Source organism: Phocoena phocoena, chromosome 10 (assembly GCF_963924675.1).
Source record: "Phocoena phocoena chromosome 10, mPhoPho1.1, whole genome shotgun sequence".
Lineage (NCBI taxonomy): Eukaryota > Metazoa > Chordata > Mammalia > Artiodactyla > Phocoenidae > Phocoena > Phocoena phocoena.
The window spans coordinates 34960909-34980138 of record NC_089228.1 but is presented as its reverse complement, the minus strand read 5'-3'; the positions used below and the strand labels follow the sequence as shown (position 1 = coordinate 34980138).

Here is a 19230-nt window from a genome sequence, read left to right as displayed (position 1 = left end):
ATTCCTGCCCTAGGTTCTTCAGAACCTTTTTTTTTTATTAGAGTCCATATAATATGTGTTAGCATATGGTATTTATTTTTCTCTTTCTGACTTACTTCACTCTGTATGACAGACTCTAGGTCCATCCACCTCACTACAAATAACTCAATTTCGTTTCTTTTTATGGCTGAGTAATATTCCATTGTATATATGTGCCACATCTTCTTTATCCACCCATCTGTCGATGGACACTTAGGTTGCTTCCATGTCCTGGCTATTGTAAATAGAGCTGCAATGAACATTGTGGTACATGACTCTTTTTGAATTATGGTTTTCTCAGGGTACATGCCCAGTAGTCGGATTGCTGGGTCATATGCTAGTTCTATTTTTAGTTTTTTAAGGAACCTCCATACTGTTCTCCATTGTGGCTGTATCAATTTACATTCCCACCACCAGTGCAAGAGGGTCCCCTTTTCTCCACACCCTCTCCAGCATTTATTGTTTGTAGATTTTTTGATGATGGCCATTCTGACTGGTGTGAGGTGACACCTCGTGAAAGGATGCTCAACATCACTAATCATTAGAGAAATGCAAGGCCTGCTTGATCTTTAATCCGTGTTCACTCAGGCACTACCACAGGCTCGGAGACACACTCCTCCGAAGGCCAGCAAGGCCCTGGAGGTGCTAAGCGACCCCCTGTCGAAGCGCCATCCAGCCACGGCATGGCAGGGACAGGGACGCCAGATCACACCTGGGAGCAGCCCTGCAGGTAGCCAGCTCACTTTCTTTTATAAACCAGCGGCGAGATATGAGTCAGCCAACTTTCCCACACATGCCCGCCACTGTGTCCCTTTCAAGCTTCTGGAGGGGCTTAGCGGCAGAGGGCCCTACGGACTGCCAGGTGAGCTGCTTAAAAACGCCCACTGCTTCCTTGTGTCAACTACGAACAGCTCCATCACTGAACGAAAGTGCAGGAATCAATCAGGCACCAAGACTAGTGTAGGACATCAACCAGCATCCACGGACCCTGGTTTCAAGTATCACTGATGGAGAGATAGGTGGCTGCCCCTTTGCCATGAGTCCCACACATGCCCACGGCTCTACCCCCTGACATCTCCAGTAATCCTCCCTCAAGCTCTGGGAGGCCGACTCTGTCACCCATGTACAGGTGGCGCTTTGAGAGAAAAACAGAACCAGCCTCCTCTCCATTCTGGACCTTCTTCCAGGCGCCAGTGTGACAGCGCATGTGAAGATCGGTGCAAGTACACACGGGCTGTGGCCCCATGGGGTTTCGCCCTAGGAACTGGCAGGGGTAGTGTTAACATGGACTTAACACCGTGGCCCGCGTCTGTGGGCCTTCCTGGGCCAGCCCTCCTCACTGGAGCAGAGAAACCGTCTGCGGCTCCACGGCCCCACTGTGAGCAGGGGGCAAGCTCTCAGTGTGGCCTCGGGGTCCCTGGCTCAAAGCAGGCATGGCCACGGACTCTGCAAAACTCAACCAGCTGGAGCAGAACACTGGGTGGCGGGGGGAGGGTGGTACCGAGGGCGGGGTGCTCCCAACAGCACCCATCCCAGCTCGGGGGGGCTTCCGGGGCCCTGGGAGGTGGCCAGTGTCTGCCAGAAACTGCTTGCTCTTCATGAGACAATGGGTCCACTGTGGACTGGCTGGGGCCTTGATTAATATTTGAAAAAACAAAAGAAGTGGAAAATTCCACCTGTGTGGGTGGAGACTGGGCTTGGGACATGTCAACAACCCTAATGGTCTTGTTCCCTTGCTGACGCATAGGACAGAGAAACAAAGGTCTGACAAAAGCGACAGCCTGCGGGCATCGCTGCACTTGGGTCCAAAGGAATTTCCCTATTTGGGCCGTGGAGATCATTTGTTTATTTCTTGTCCCACCTCCCCTGCCCCTAAATTTACACAGCACTTTTAAGTCCTTCAGCTTTTTCCCACCTCTTCAGAGTCTCCCAACAGCCCTGCCAGGCCACCAGGGCTGATGTCAGCTTCATGTTATGGATGGGGAAACTGAGGCCCCAGGACAACCAGAGCCTCATCCGAGGTTGGCACTGGGGAGTAACTAGCAGAGCCAGGGATCTGGAACCCTGGTCTCTCCACCCCCCAGCAGCGGCACAGAACCTGTCCCAGGGGTTCTGGGGTCACAGCCATGGGTACTAGACAAAGTGGTCTTCCAGACTCCAGGAGAGGTGCCCTTCACCCCACCAGAGGAGGAAGAGGAGGAAGAAACTCAAACCAGCTCTCCTGGGCAGGCAGGCTTTGGTGCCGGCCTAGGAGGAAGGTATGCACTCATTCATTCGTTCATTCAAGCATTTCACAAGCGCCTCCTAAATACCAAGACTTGAAGGCACACTGCACAGTGGCTCTTTCAGAAACCTAGACCCAGCAGAATTCATGGCCAAAGGGGGAAGATCAGAGCATCTGCACTTCCCTCACAGACTTGAGTCACCTCACTGCCATTACACTGTCTCATCCGCCCACTTTACAGTAAAGGAAACTGAGGCTCTGAGAAGGGCAGTGACTTCCAGAGGTTACAGACAGAGAGGAAGCTGAGACCTCCTGACCCGCAATGGCCCTGCCTCCTGTTTAAAGCCACGACACTATTGGACTTAGGCATTCAAACAAATGGTGTTCCTTCCAGCAGGCCACCTCGGAGGCTACATGCTTAACCAACAAGGCCCTCTTGTGGAGGGACACTTTTTGGAAGGAACTTCCGAGCCAGAGCAGACCCCTTCCCCCCGAAAAGACAGGCAGGCACACCTCACTGGCCCACAGAGAACACCAGCTGTGGCTGAAGGGCTCTCCTTGGGACTGCCCACTCTGCAGTCCTGCCATGGGCATCAGAGAACCAGGGCCAGGGCAGTGTCACCTCTGTGCCCACACACACGCAGCCCTGGACCCAGGGCACTGGGGGATCCCTCAGCCTGTGTCCCAAGTCAACGGCCAGCACCTGCTGCCCAGGTTCCCTCCTCCTACCCGAAGCCCAGCCACCTCGGCACCATGCTGGCCTCACATTTCCTCTCTCCTTTGCCCACCAGCTTCTTCCCCTGGAGAAACGATCTTAACCTTGCCCTTTCTTGAAAGAAAACCACCCCATTCCCACCTCCAAACTCCTCCTCCCCTGCCTGTCTCACCCCTTCTTGCCAAGGACCTAAGCCAGGGGCCCACCTCAGGCCAGGCCACCCCTGGCCCCTCTGCCTCATCTGACACCTCGGCTGCCCCCTCACTCTCGGGTTTTCCTGGTGCAGGCCCTCCTAGCCTTCACCTCCAGGGAGTTCTCCTTCCCCGGGGACCTATCCTCCTCCCTTCTCTACCACCCCTATAAATGTCTGACTCACAAACTCTATCTCCAGATAGAGGACTAACCTTTGCATCCCTGGTTGTCCCCAAAGCCCTCACACTCAACAGCCCAAGCTCCTGCAGCAGGGCCTGCTTTGGGGCCAGCTGTAGAGCTGGCACAGCTCGAAGCCTGGCCCACAGGGACTCGGCTATTTGTCCAGTGAATGCATTTTGGTTAGCACCTGCCTCCTCGCTGGTCTCAGAGGGACTGGCCTCCCACAGCCTGGCATAGCCACCCAGGTGGGCTTTCTAAAACTGAAAACTGACCACCACCAAAACGTCTGCCGTGGGTCCTCTGCACCATGGGATAAAGTTCACGATCTCAAGAGCTGGAAAATGAGGCTGTCTGCATCTGCACTTCCACAGCAGGCTGGGCACATGTGCCCTGCCTGGAACATGCTCTCACCGCCCTCATCCTCAGTCCAAAGGCACCTTTGCACCCCAGGGTTGGCACCCTGCACGTGTTTGCTCAGAAGAAAGACAACTATTAGAGCTGCAAATGATCTCTGGGACCCCAGGGCTCAAAGCAACTCAAGAGAGGTTGAGCGAGGGGCCCAGGGTGGCCCAGCCCCAGGCATGGGTGAGGCAACAGCCTCACCTGAGCCACTCTCCTTGGTTAGAAACCGGACCAATCCTCTGGAAGCGTCACCTGAAACCTACATGTGTGCATGCCACAGCCCCCAGCTCTAGCTGGGCCCACTCCATGCTGGCCCAAATCTTACTCAGGCAGGTGGACCAGGCCTGGTGCACAGGACCTCAGCAAAGGAGCTGCTTGACTAAGTCAACCTCGCACCAGCTGACAATTTCATTCCTCCTTAGGCCTTGGTCTCATGTAAAGAATGAAGCTAACTTGGCCTACAAGTTTAAGGGACCTTGACTTGGTCACCCCCACCTTGTCCTTTGCAAACCCAGGCAGCTGAAGCAGCAAAGTTCCAAGCACTCTGATCTGCTGTTGGCCCAGCTGATTTTTATTAACCTTGCCCCAAACCACTGTGCCTCAAAGGATGGTCCTGGTCCACCTGCGCAGAATTGCCAGCAATGTCAAGTTAAATGCAGATTCCGGACCCTGCTGGACCTGAGGGGCTGGGCTGGCTCTCTGAAAGGCGGGCCCAAAATTTGCATTTAACGCTGCTCATAAATCCTGAGCTCAAGGAAGCTCAAAAACCCGCCTCCAAACCCAAAGGGTGAAGGCTTCCGCCTCCGGAGACTGAAGTGTTAGTGTCAGGCCTCATTTTGTGAAAACATACGTTGACCAGAACACCCGGGGAAAGGGAGGGTTTCTGTTACACGAATTACATATAACTTAGTTCCTGCGAGGAACTAACTCCCGCGAAGAACTCAGTGAGGCTTTGCTCTCCCCGTCCCACTGTTTTAGTTTCCGGGGGCTCAGCCGTAGCGTCAGGTGAAGCCCCAGCCTCGGCGTCCGGCCGGGGTCCTCCGGACCCACCCGACCTCTCGGCCCGAGGCCGCTGGGGCCTCCGGGCTGTGGCCGGGGCCGTTCGGGGCGGGTGGACCCGGGGTCTAGCGCGTCCCCGCTACTCACCGTGGGCAGCTCGGCCAGAGTGCAGGGACGTCAGCGGCGGCCCGGCCCCGCTACACTTTAACTGGCGGCGCCGGCGCTCCGCGCGCTCCGGGCGGCCAGGAGGGGCACCGCGGGCCTCTCGGACCGACCTGCTCCGGGAGGGGACCGGACGCCAGGAGGGCCCGCCGGGCTCGGGCGAGCGGGGCGTGCGTGCACTCGTGCACCTGGCTCACGGCTCGCACGGGTGCGCTGAGGCGGCGCGTGCGCGGTTGCTGGAGAGGCGCTCGGACCCAGGCATCCCTCGCGGCCCCTGCAGGCCGGGGCACTTCTTTCCCTACCCAGGAAGGGCGCCAGGGGGCCGCCCATACCTGGGCGGTGCTGGGGGAGGCGGAGCCCGGAGGTGTGGCCCCGGCCGCCGGGGTAAGATCGTGGCCGAAGGCTGGCAGGGACTACGAGCGGTGGCGGGCGGTGGCGGGCGGTGGCGGGCGGTGGCCCCGCGATGTCGCTAGTACTGCTGAGCCTGGCCGCGCTGTGCTGTGGTGCCATGCTTCCGGAGCCGGTAAGCCCACATCCGCGCCCACTCCCGCTTTCCCCTCCCTCGAGCCCGTACCCAAATTCGTCCCACCCGTCAGCTCATGCTTCTCCAAGGCGTTCGCGGAGGGCCGTCTGTAGGGGACGCGTGTGCATGCTCTGGGGCACCGGGCGTCGGGCTGCTTGAGTCAGGAGCAAGGGAATCAGACAAACCTGGGTTCGCATGCCACCATGTGCTCTTGATTTAGCCATTTATGCTCACGGAGCCTCTTGTCCTCATCTGTGTAAGGAAGGGTCATACCTAACTTACCAGGATCTAGTGAAGGACAGCGATAGGGCCTGCAAGGCAGCAGCAAAGAGCCTGGCACATAGTAGGTGTTCACTATTGTTATTGCCTGGGGTCTTGAGGTCTGTCCTCTTTGGGGGCACAAGAGCTGCTTCTCCATTCCACTCGCCTTTTTTGCCCTGTTAATTTCGCTGTACTGGGGCCCTTGTCCTCAGAGCTAAGCTCCTGAACTTTACTGCAGGTTTCTTTTCATCCCCTGTGCCTTGAAGGACTGAGAGAATCTTCTGGGTCATTAAAGAAAAGCTCATCTGCGAAATAGCATTTGAAGCTATATTGCTGCCCTTTTAGCATAGCACATAGCATAAAAGCATGGTGTTACTTGGTGATGGAAAGACAAACCCCATTCCCTGCCCTTATGTCTTCAGCTACTCTCCTTGTCCTCTGTCTCAGTTCGGAGCCCATCCCCTCACTCCCTGGTCTTTTCCACTAGAGGAAGAATTCACTGCCTTTGCAGTAGCTGCTGTTAGGCCAACAGCTTGAACTCTGTAAAGTTTAGAGCCGTTGCTTTGCTTCTTCCTAAAATTTGTCTCACCAGCCCTTTGACAAGAACGTAGCTCCCAGTATGGTGGCTCATTTGTTTAAAAAGCTGCCTGATGATATCCCTTGGAGTTCAGCTTTAAAAAGACAAAGATGAGCGACTGAGAATTTCACCCAACTCAGGTTACTCAAACTATCAAAAGTCTTTCCTTCTGTCATACAAGGTGTTTAGAAATGTTGAGGCCGTGAAGGATCAGATTCCAGAGCTGGTGGACTTAACCACACTGTGTCATGTCACTGGAACTTGCAGCTGCCTTTTAGGTCCAGTATTTTATTACAAAACCAAAGTACTAATTATTTTTTCTTATAAAAAGACATGAGCAGTTAACTCCAAAGGATTTAATACTAGCCTTTCTTAGACACTGATATTATTTTTTTTAAGTTATATTATTTTTTAAAAATAAATTTTATATATTTTATTGATTTTATTTTTGGCTGCATTGGGTCTTCGTTGCTAGTGCGGGCTTTTCTCTGGTTGCAGAGACCGGGGGCTACTCTTCATTGCAGAGCATGGGCTTCAGTAGTTGTGGCACGCAGGCTCAGTAGTTGTGGCTCACGGGCTCTAGAGCACAGGCTCAGTAGTTGTGGCACACGGGCTTAGCTGCTCCGCAGCATGTGGGATCTTCCTGGACCAGGGCTCGAATCCCTATCCCCTGCATTGGCAGGCGGATTCTTAACCACTGCGCCACCAGGGAAGCCCTAAAAGTTCTTTTTAAAAGATAACATGATGAAATCACAGTTGCGTTATGATTTTGTAAGTATCTCAGGTGAGTCCTTTTATATTAGAAGAAGAATTTTTTAAAGCACCTGGGAAAGGCACCATGGACTGCACTCTTCTACTTATCTTCTTGGCATAGCCAGTCCTTAACCTGGGAAAACTCAATAAATATTCTAGACTGTCCTGAAAGCCTGCAGTTAAACATTAGAGTGTGAAGGGACCTTCATGGTGGTCTAGAGTTATCCCCTGCTTGTAGCAGAGATGGCTGAGGTGCAGAGAGGGGTAAAAAACCCACCTCTGGTCTTTAAGGGAGGTGATGGCCAGGCTTGAGGGTCAAGTGTACTAGTGGTTAATCTATGGCCCATCATAGCCTACCATGGGGCCATGCAGTCTCCCTCAAACTGTGAAGTGGAACCAGCTCAGCATTCATCCCTTGTGTATGCATTTAAGGAAAAAGATGGTGTTTTGCCTAATTGGCAAATGAAAGCTTGTGGTTTGACCGTATTCAACATGGCACTCGGTTTCTTTTCATCCCCTGTGCCTTGAAGGACTGAGGGAATCTTCTAGGTCAAAGTAAGCACTTGGAGACACTTGGCTAATTGCCACTAATCCAGGTCCTTTGTTGGGGGTGTGGATGTTGTGCTCACAAACAGGCTGCTGAGAGCTACAGCCTGGAGCCTGAAGCAGAATGCCTGGGTTCAAATCCCATTTGGGGCCATTTCTCTGCTGTGTGCCTTGGGCAAGTCAGCATCCCTGGGCCTCAGTTTCCCCATCAGCAAAGTGAGGGAAGCTGAACTTAAATTACATCCTGGCTCTAGAATTTTACACTTCTCTGATTCTGTGAGTTACACTGGCAAACCGTGTGGGGTCCATTTCCTACATTGGCTTTCCTGTAGAGCTGAACACAGTCTGTTTCATTGGGGCCCATAACATCCCCAATGCAAATATGAATGAAGACGGCCCCTCCCTGGCTGTGAACTTCACCTCACCAGGTACATTTCCTCACTCTTCTCTTACTGTCTTGCTGGGACACCTGTTTTGGTATATGGTTTGGTACAGAGAAGCCAGGTACCCTGGACAAGGTGTTTGGCCTTGCGGAGTCTCGGCTTCCTCGTGTGTAATATGGACATGACAGTAACTGCACCTCACTCACAAGGAGAGGATTAAGTCCGGTGAAATGGAGGGGAAAGCCCATTCCTGTGTGTCAGGCACTGATTGAGCACTTGACACGCATCATCTCACTTAAGCCGTCAACAACCCCAAGGTTGGGACAGCCTCGTTTTACAGATAAAGAAACTGAGAACTTAAGTAACTTGCCCTGGTTACACATGCAGAAGTGAAGCTGACAGTCAAACTCTGGTCCTTCTGGACTGATGCACTTTAGCCATTCTTTGTTGTTGATGCAAAACGCTTGTTCCAGCCTCAGTTGCCTAGCAGGCTGTGTAGTCTGACAGCGTGCGGCTGTTCTCTGAGGATTTACAGACTCCAGTAGGTTTCTCTCCTGAGCTGCAGTGAAGAGGCAGGTGGCACCGAGTGCTGGGTTACTTCCCTTGCTCTGTGACACACAATCAGCTCTCTGGTGTCACACCTGCAGCATCACACACGGGGTTGGGGTGAGGATGAGATGGGATCATGGGTGAGGAAGGTCCAGCATGGTGCCCGGCCCCAGCAGCTCCCACGTCACCCCTACTCAGCTGGGTCACCTGTTCTGTATCCCATGCCTGTCCCTGTCCCAGGTGTAGCATCGAAGCCAAATGGGGCAATTTCCTTGGTCGTGGTCCAGTGTATTCTTGGCATCACATCATTTACTACACAGTAGTGCCCAGCTTTCTTGATGAGACTGAATCTCATTTTTTAAATTATATTTTGGAATAATTTTAGATTTATAGAAAAGTTGCAAAGCTAGTACAAAGAGTTCCCATATACTTCTCACCCAGTTTCCCCTATCGTTAACATCCTACATTACCGTGGTCTATTTGTCAAAACTGCGAGTCCAACACTGGTACATTTCTATGAACTGAACTCCAGACTTTATTGGATTTCACGTGATTTTCCATTAATGTCCTCTTTCTGTCTCAGTGGCATTTAGTCCCCCATGTCTCCTTCGTCTCATCTGATCTGTGACAGTTTCTTAGTCTTTCCTGTGTTTCACGATCATGACAGTCTTGAGGAGTGATGGCCATACATCCTGCAAACCCAATCTGGGTTTGTCTGGTGTTTGTCTCATGATTAGACTGGGGATACAGGTGTGTTTGGTGAGAATTCCGCAGAGGTGAAGCACTCTTCTCATAACTCTATCAGGGGTGGGGGACATGCACAGGACGTCACAGGTGGTGCTCACCTTTGTCACTGGTTAAGTGGTGTCTGCCAGGCTTCTCTGTGTAATCTAGTATTTTTCTCTTTCCCAAATTTTAGTTTTTGGAAACAAATCACTAAGTCTACCCCATCCTGGGGTGGGGGTATAGGGTGGGATTAAGCTCCACCTCCTGGAAGGGGCAGTATCTACACATATTACCAAACCTCATTTTTGAATAATGGTTGGTTTCTAGGTCTTCTCTTGGGGATCACAGATAGTTTTGATAAAGGCTGTATTTAAATTAGACTCTGGTTATCACTTCATGAATAGATAATCTTCTGTTTAAGAGTATAATGTTAGCATCTCATTTGAATCTGCTATCTGACCTCATATCTGAAATGTCTGACAATTCATTACAGGTGTGGTAAGCCTATGTGTATGTACACTTGTTGGCAAGGGGGTGGAGCAGAGATACCTTCTTCTAAAATGTAAAAACTTTCATTCAAATTTCCAGGCTGCCTGGACCACATAATGAAATGCAAAAAAAAAGTGCATCGAGGCAGGTAAGTAAATACAGCATTTGCTTTTGTTATTAGAAGAAATTCATACCGTGAGTCAGCGCAGCTCAAGCTTTTTAAGATGAAGGAACTGAGGCCTAGAGTGGGGCTGTTATGTATCCGAATTGCTCAGACTGTGAAGGCTGATCATGGCCAGCGCCATGCCCACTGAACCCAGGGATGGACAGACTCTTAGTAGGTTTATATGGTGAGCAAGTCACAGAAAAAAAAACACCCTGCTCCCTTGGTTAAAGTAACATTTTAGCCCAAACCAAAGGCCCTTCCTGCCTGGATGGGAATCTGTAAGTCCTCCACCTGCTCAGACACCAGTACCACTGAACTGTGGTCACGGGAACCCTGCACACCTTCTGTTTGGACGTGCAAATATTCAAGGTGTGAGCGTTAGCTAAAGTAGTGACCTAGAAGCAGGCTGTCAACCTGTGACCTCACAGGGGTCCACATCCTACAGGCCAGACTGTTAGAACCTGCCCCCATCTTTCGCATTTTTAAATAAGCCCCTTCAGGATAATCAGTCCCAACTGGCCAACTTCCAAGGGGTTTACAAGGATTTCTGTGCATTTCTGGGTAATAGTCTTAGGGTGCTAATGAGGTTAGTGGTTTGGGGGGATCAGTCCCTGCCTCTTAGGCACCCCCACCCCACAGGCATCCCTATGAACCCCAGCAGATTGAGTGCACGCGTCTCCTCGCTGTAAGGCAGACTGGGAGCATTGTGCCTCCTCTCTCACCCCCCACCAGGAGAGATCTGGAGTGTTGGAGGTCACTGGGATGTGAGGGGGTCTGAGGGCCTCGAATCAGTCCTAGAACCCAACTCCTAAAGACAGTTCTGAGCTGGGACTTGAAATGGCCTCCTGGGTGGGGAAAATAATACACGGTATTCTATATCATGTTCCTGGAAATTAACCGAGCGCTGATTTGCAAGCCACATGAAACCACCAGCTTTTTCTCAGAGTGGACCTGTCCGGGTACCTTCTAAGCCGTGAGATATTTCCTTATTTCCTGACATCCAGTAAAGCTGGGGCAGAGTAGCCTGATGGATGGAGTTCCTGGAGCCCAGAGTGTTCTAGTTCTAGCTGAATTCCCTCGCTATATAAACTCAGACATGTCTCCTAACCTGTGGCTCCTGCCCCGCATCCCGGAAAGGAGGAAACCCTGACCCCAGCCCTTCACTCAAAATGGATGTTGAGAATAGAATGGAGTAGTAGAACCCAGCCTGTGCCTCTCACCACCGTCAGCCCAGGGAAGCTGTTTTCCGCAAAGCAGTGACATGGGGTCACTAAACTTTCATGGGCAGCAGGTTACTTTGAGATGATAAATAAAAGGCACACTGTGTAGTTGAATAAGTATCTCTTGGACGTGTGCCTCAGAACGTACATCTGTTTTTGTGAAGCCCTTATGGGGACTTAAATGAGGGCTGAGTTTGCAACTCCAGCCTTGTGATTCTCTCTCAACTTACAGGAAGTCTGTGGGATCCAAACATCACTGCCTGTAAGAAGAATGAGACCATGGTAGAAGTGAACTTTACAACCAGTCCCCTTGGAAACAGATATATGGCTCTCATACAAAATACCACTGTAATTGGGACTTCTTATGTGTTGGAGGTACTTTTTTCCCCTTCGTTTCCTCAACACCACCCCCGTCCTCAACCTCCAGCTCTCCTTCTCTTGTTGAAGAATGCAGATTTCCTGGACAGACTCTCTTTTGAGAGAGACGGGCAGAACTGTCTGCCGTACAAATATGCTGCGCTATTTTGATTAATTCAGACAAAGAAAAACAAGTCCCTGGGAGCATCCCTGGAAACATCCCTGTGACTCTAAAACCAACCAAAGGTAGAGGTCTCAGAAGTATGGAGTGAATCCTGACTTACACATAGTCTAATGAGTTCAAAGTCAGTTTGGGAAGAGCGGTGTCTTCACTGGCAGTCTTTGATCTAATCATTCGCATGGCTCCTAATACCTTTTTTTTTTTTTTTTTAATGTATTTATTTTTGGCTGCATCGGGGTCTTCGTTGCTGCCTGCGGGCTTTCTCTAGTTGCAGCGAGCGGGGCTACTCTTCGTTGTGGTGCGCGGGCTTCTCATTGCAGTGGCTTCTCTTGTTGCAAAGCATGGGCTCTAGGCATGAGGGCTTCAGTAGTTGTGGCTCACGGACTCTAGAGCACAGGCTCAGGAGTTGTGGCACATGGGCTTAGTTGCTCCACAGCATGTGGGATCTTCCCCGACCAGGGCTCAAACCCGTGTCCCCTGCACTGGCAGGCGGATTCTTAACCACTGTGCCACCAGAGAAGTCCCTGGCTCCTAATTCTTGATTTTTGTCTCACTTACCTGCACCAGAAGGAACTAACTCGAACTTCCGTGGTGATTCAAGGGACTGGGGAAAGTGAAGGTGGTGTGGTCCAGGTAAAGCTGAACGAGATGCTCTGGAGAGGAGAGGAGAGGGGAAGGGACTGAAGACCCACTGCACTGCAACTCGTTGCCTTTGAGGAGTCTTTCTAGTTGGAGCAGATGAGTTCTCTCCCCAGCTCGCTTCTGCCAGCAGTCTCGCCATTATGTGAGGTTGATGGGGAATCCCAGCTTCCATCTTCACAGTTGTGAGGTCAGGACGCTGACCTTACCGTCACGGTCCCTTCTGCTTTTGTGAGTGGCTGTTGACTTTCCAAGGTGCTTTTATTCCTATTTTCTGTCACAGAAACACAGAGGAATTCTGAGCCATTTTATTATCCCAAGCCTCCATTTTCACTGCAGAATGAAGTAACAAAGGCCTTGAAATCAGCAGGCTTGTGTTCCCAATCAGCATATGAACTTTGAAGGGCAACTCTCTCCCCTCGGGGACTGAGTTTACTGCGCTGGAGAACAGGAAGTTGGGCTAGCAGGTGCTCTCACAGCTCTTTCCACTCTGAGTGTATGCTGTGGGGCCATGGAGGGTCCCGGTAGGACACAGCTACACCCAAGACATAAGGGCCTTTTTGTTCTTCATTCCCAGGACATACAGGCAGAGCTCAGACATGCCCGGCGGAGCAGATACCCATCAGCACGTTAGGACTGCACCCCTTTTCCAGGGAACCAGACTCTACTAGTCCCAAGGGGCTTACATGTCGTAAAGCGCTGGCTTAGGTCAAGAGGAGTCCCACTGCTCTGTTTTTTGGAGGACATATTTGTATATGTATTAGGATGTGACCTAACCCTTTTAGATAAGGAAATTAACATCTTAGCAACATGTACAAAGTTTAGGTTCACAGCTCAGGAGTCTTAGAAGGTGTTTGGTCTTGAGTCACTAGTCTGGATTTTAGGTCTTTGTGACAGACATATGACCAAGGAAAAAAAATGTCCTATTACAATGCTAGAGAGGGGTTGAAGCCAGAAAAAAAGGGAAGAGAAGTTCTGGTGAAAGTAGAAATAAGGCTGAGCCCCTCATTTCTCCTGAGCTGACTCCATATTTCCGTACCTGTGCTTCATTTATGAAATCAAGATCCGTGACCAAGCAGGATATACACAAAAGGGAAACAAAATCAATGGTGCAAAATTGATATTCAGAGTGCCGCAAGGATCTGCTGAAAAACATCAGGGCTGTAAAGGGACTGAGTATATCAGGGAACATGCATTTCACTGCTTTTTGACTTTCTTATCCGTCTCAGTGGCCCAGGCCTGGCTGTTACTGTAATTCACTGTGGCCACACAGACATTTGGATAACAAATTAGGAATAGTGGCACCAAGAGACACACGTCATTGGTGCCTGAGAGCAGCTGGTTCTGGAGAATGTCTCTCTGGATTTAGTGATGTTAGTACCTTCACTGCAGGTTGACAAATAAAATGCTTCCAGAACTAGCCCAGGGGTGGGGTCAAAAGTTAAAAGGGGACTTCCCTGGTGGCTCAGTGGTTAAGAATCCACCTGCCAGTGCATGAGACATGGGTTCGAGCCCTGGTCCGGGAAGATCCCACATGCTGTGGAGCAACTAAGCCCGTGTGCCACAACTACTGAGCCTGTGCTCTACAGCCTTCAAGCCACAACTACTGAGCCCACGTGCCTAGAGCCCGTGCTCCGCAACAAGAGAAGCCACCGCAACGAGAAGCCTGCGCACAACAAAGAGTAGCCCCGCTCGCCGCAACTAGAGAAAGCCCGCGTGCAGCAACGAGGACCCAACGCAGCCAAAAATAAATTAATTAATTTTTAAAAAAAGTTAAAAGGTGCTGGTCTTAGAAACCCACCTACCTCCTAACAATCCTGACTGCTGTGTAGGCGCAGTGCCTATGGATTCCTGAGCACTTTCACACGCTGGAGCTTAACTGATCCTCAACATTCCCATAACCAGGTGGCATGACCCCCCACATCTGTCAGTCTGACAAAACAGCCTTTAAAAATGCCATCTATCCATATTATGTATTAAGTAATTGCACCCAGAATAACATTAATTCAGCAAAGAAAAAAAAAAACGAACATAAACTCTGGTTACCACAGTGAAAATGTGGAGTAAGAGGCCAAAATGATTTTAGAGGACTGTTCCTAACCTCCTGGGCCCCCTCTCCCTTTTGAGAATCTAATGAAACACCTGGACACTCTATGGAAAAACACACTGATCTGCAGACCCCAGGGAGATCTACTGACCCTTGGCTTTAAAGGGACTAAAACTTCCACAAAGCACTGAATAAAAGTTTTAGTTTCCAAATAAGAGATAAATTTGGTTCTGTTCTGCTAAAGATGAATACGCTTTGTTTTCTCCAGGCAGAAGTGTGCTGGGTGGATGGCTGCCTCTCCTCCTCTCGGCTCTGCTGGTGGCCACGTGGGTGCTGGCGGTTGGGATCTATCTGACCTGGAGGCATGGTAAGGGTTATAATTCAGTTCTTTAAAGAAACGCAGATGAGGAAATAACACACTGATTTTTTTTTTTTAAAGGAGATTCCTCCAAAGGCAATCACATTTTGGCATTACACAAGAGTCAGACATTTATTTAATGCCTCAGAGCTTTCCTAAAGACTACTATAATGACTGGACCACACCCGCTAAGGTAAAGCAGGGATTGGGACTCCAGATCTGCTATCACCTGTTTTCTTTTTACCATCGAGGCATCTACAACGAGTGTAATGGGCCAAAGATAGCTGATAACAAATCACATTTTACCTGTGATAGGTACTCTATGCTAGTTCCTACTTTTGAAAAGTAATTCTTCCAAAGCATAAGAATGACACTCATTTGGATTCATATGCTCTAAGGATCTTGCCAACTCTAAAACACTGAAGACTTGAATAAGAAATCAGAATATTTATATAGATACACAGCTAGAGGGCGGCCCACTGAAAACCTCTGCTTCTCCTCCCCTCCACACATAGACAAGGAAATATAAATGTAGTCTTTGAGTTGTTTGTGATGTTGTATACAGAACAAGATTAATCCCATTTTCTTTCCTAGGTAAGCAAGCCACGTCAAACTTTGACCTTAAAAATACTTATATTAATGGCTGTTGTTTGACTTGTATTCATTAGTTTCATACCTAGTTTCCATTCCTCAACACGTATAGGACAGAATTCCAGTTGAGTTCCAGCTGAAATGGGGGTACCACTTAACCTTACGGAACTGTAAAGAAACTCTACCACCTGTAGGTAGAAGATGGAACAACTACTGAGTTGACCCAACTTAAAACATGATGTGAAGGGCAGAGAGGTCAGCTGTCCTAGTTCACATATGGCACTAAAAATACTAAATTTACAACCACCCACCTGAAACAGAGTACCTTAAACCTGAACAGTTTCTATGAATTTATTTGCAAAGCTACGGGCTTAATCAAGAGGACTAATTCAGTGACAGGGACTTAGAAAATACATCTTTTAAGCATCTTTAAGGTTTAAGCACTGGTGTGTTTCAGATGATGTGTACAAAAGGAACATCAGGGGTATTTTCCTCTCTGGCAGTAATAACATCCCTGGTGCTCAGATGATGTGCGCTAGCAAGGGATCATTTATCAGCGATAGTTTAGACTAGAGTAAAAGCCTGTTATTTGCTGTCCACAGATGACAAATGCTTTTCTCCCCCACAGAAAGGATCAAGAAGACTTCCTTCTCTACTACCACACTACTGCCCCCCATTAAGGTTCTTGTGGTTTACCCATCTGAAATATGTTTCCATCACACAGTTTGCTACTTCACTGAATTTATTTAAAACCACTGCAGAAGTGAAGTCATCCTTGAAAAATGGCAGAAAAAGAAAATAGCCGAGACGGGTCCCGTGCAGTGGCTTACCACTCAGAAGAAAGCCACAGATAAGGTCATTTTCCTTCTTTCCAATGATAACACCATGTGTGATGGTACCTGTGGCAAGAGGGGGGGCAGCCCCTGTGAGAACTCCCAAGACCTGTTCCCCATCACCTTTAACCTCTTCTGCAGCGATCTGAGAAGCCAGACTCATCTGCACAAATACGTGGTGGTCTATTTCAGAGAGGATACCAAAGACAACGACACTGGGCTCAGTGTCTGCCCCACATACCGCCTCATGAAGGATGCTACGGCTTTCTGCACAGAGCTTCTCCATGGCAAACAACGTGTGTCGATGGGGAGAAGGGTGCACGCCTGCCACTACAGCTGCTCCTCCCCATAGCCCAGCCACGAAGCAGGAGACCTTAAAGCCTTCCTACTGCTCCAATTACAGGAAGAAAGCATCCGTGATGATTCTGAAGTTTACCATACAGGCTACTTGTAGGGAGGATTACAGCTGAACCTTGAACAACCCAGGGGGTAGGGGTGCTGACCCCTGGGCAGTCGAAAATTCATGTATAACTTTACAGTCCACTATCTGTCTCTGTGGTTCTGCATCCGTGGATTCAACCAACTACAGACCGGTAGTATGTAGTTATTGAAAAAATCTACATATAAGTGAATCTGCCCAGTTCAAACTTGTGTTGTTCAAGGGTCAACCATATGTATACCTGCTTTAGCAAAAGGAAGTAAGGGAGGATTCACAACTGAATACATACACCTTAGTCTAGTAATTAAAAGTTTTTATGCTAATAAAATTGTTACAAATTTACTAACTACTGTGGCATTAAAGAACAGAAACTGAATTTATAACTATAAAGCTAAGTCAATTTCACACCTAAAAATCAAGAACACTTACAAGGCTTCCCTGGTGGCGCAGTGGTTGAGAGTCCGCCTGCCGATGCAGGGGACACGGGTTCGTGCCCTGGTCTGGGAAGATCCCACATGCCGCGGAGCGGCTGGGCCTGTGAGCCATGGCCGCTGAGCCTGCGCGTCCGGAGCCTGTGCTCCGCAACAGGAGAGGCCACAACAGTGAGAGCCCCGCGTACCGCAAAAAAAAAAAAAAAAAAAAAAAAAAAAAAAGAACACTTACCAAACTATAACCATTCAGATAATCAATGATAAAGCATCTCCCAGCCAAATATCCAGTCTTGAATAGTCCATGCTCTGCAGAGTAGGTAGAATTGTTTAGACCTATAACTTTCTAAGTTTAATTAATGAATGCCAAACCTAAGAGTCCTCACTAATTCACTCAATAACTTCTTAGGTGAAAAACCTTCTATTACACACACAAGTCCTTATTTCTAAGATAACAAAAATAGGGAATAACAAGCTGAACCTCTCTTTGCTGACCAGATGACCTACTCTATGTGGAACCACTTGTAAACTTGGTATTTGCATAGGACCCTCCCTCTCAGAACTAGATTCATGTCCTATCTGACTCTTGTACAGGTGACTTTTAACATCAACAAAAAATACATCACTTGCAGAGCTGATGTCTACTTTTGCCCAAAGTTACCTATTAGAAGTCACTGTCAGAATTCAGAGTTTTATGGTTATTACATAACTTTCCACGTTCAAAACAAAAATAATTCGTATGTTGGAAGTTAGCCCTCTTGAAGTAATTAGTCTTTTTATAAATGAATTATTGCACTGGTTTACTTAAATAAAAAACAGAATCTAGGGCTTCCCTGGTGGCGCAGTGGTTGGGGGTCCGCCTGCCGATGCAGGGGTCACGGGTTCGTGCCCCGGTCTGGGAAGATCCCGCATGCCGCGGGGCGGATGGGCCCGTGATCTATGGCCGCTGAGCCTGTGCGTCAGGAGCCTGTAATCTGCGGCAAGAGAGGTCACAGCAGTGAGAGGCCCGTGTACCGTAAAAAAAACCCAAAAAACAAAACAGAATCTACCATAGAATTACAGAATGTAGAGATGTGTGGCGTTTTAAGTCTTCCAACTTTTTACTTTTCTCAAAGCATCTTTTTCTTAATGCAGAGGTCACAAAAAGGTTGTTTATATTAGCATCCATATTTTTCTAGGAAAGCTTGCCTCTTTCGCACAGTGCAAGACTGCATCTGCTCTAGAACGTGGATCAGTTTCAGGTGGATGAGTCTTAAATTGTTCTTGTAGATTATCCTTAAAGGACCATGCCACTCCTTCTAATACATGTCTTACAGATAAAGACCAAAATAAGGAAGGATAGAGTGTCCAGGTTCACAAGCAAATACTTAGCAATGCCTGAGGCAATACAATTAATGTGGTAAAGCTCACTTGTCATGATCAGTTTTCACGGTGCTTGTAAGTGCTAGTAATAGAAGACGGCTTATGTCAAAACTTGGACCAGAAACCAACCTCCTCCGAATCAACATCTACCAGTTATAAGAGCAATATGCTATTATGTGAAAACTATTATAAACAGAAATACATTATGCTTTTAGAACTAGGTAGCCAGTATTAAATTGTGTTGAAACAGCCCAGAAACATAAAATCAGTATTGTATAAATTTAATTATTTTGTTAAAAAACTGAAAACATAAAAGCATACAATTTTCAAATTTAAGGCAAACATCCCAAATAATACTAGCAAATTAAAATTTTGTAATACTGGCAGACTTTTCTTTGTTTCCAACCTACTGAGCAGATATGCAAAATAATCCTATTTATTTAAAATGCTCTAGTAACAGCATTTCTCCAAGTCCTAAAACTTCCAACCATCCTTTTTTTTTTTTTTTTGGCCATGCTGCGCAGCTTGTGGGGTCCTAGTTCCCCGACCAGGGATTGAACCCGGGGCCACAGCAGTGAAAGTGCCGAGTCCTAACCACTGGACTTCCAGGGAAGTCCCCCGCAACCGTCCTTACTGTTTCTATATTCCACTTACCTGCATCTCTTATCTGCATCTACTTTTGTCTTTCCCCCAGCCCCACTCCCACCCTCAGTTCTAGAGAAGCGAGATGGTCCCTGGCAGGGAGTGGCAGGAATCAGGCATCCTCCCCATCCTCCCAGGTCTCTGAGCCCATAGGCTGTGCTGGCTGGCTCCAGTCTCCAAACCTCCTTCCCTTCCTCTGCCAGGGCTCAGAAGGCTGCACCAAGGCCTGGACCACTGGTGGTAATAGCTGTCTGTATTTAAACTTTGG

The 19230-nt window shown here is 48.8% G+C and overlaps 1 protein-coding gene across 1 annotated transcript; it reads left to right on the top strand.

Annotated features, from left to right (window-relative positions):
• Positions 1 to 5355: 5355 nt before the first annotated feature.
• Positions 5356 to 16443, top strand: IL17RB (interleukin 17 receptor B). Its single transcript, XM_065885902.1, is given in 10 exon segments — positions 5356 to 5415; positions 7642 to 7768; positions 7834 to 7980; positions 9799 to 9821; positions 9823 to 9847; positions 11318 to 11460; positions 12191 to 12256; positions 13282 to 13303; positions 14578 to 14676; positions 15887 to 16443. Coding segments are annotated over 10 exon segments (1269 nt in total).
• The last annotated feature ends 2787 nt before the right edge of the window (positions 16444 to 19230 follow it).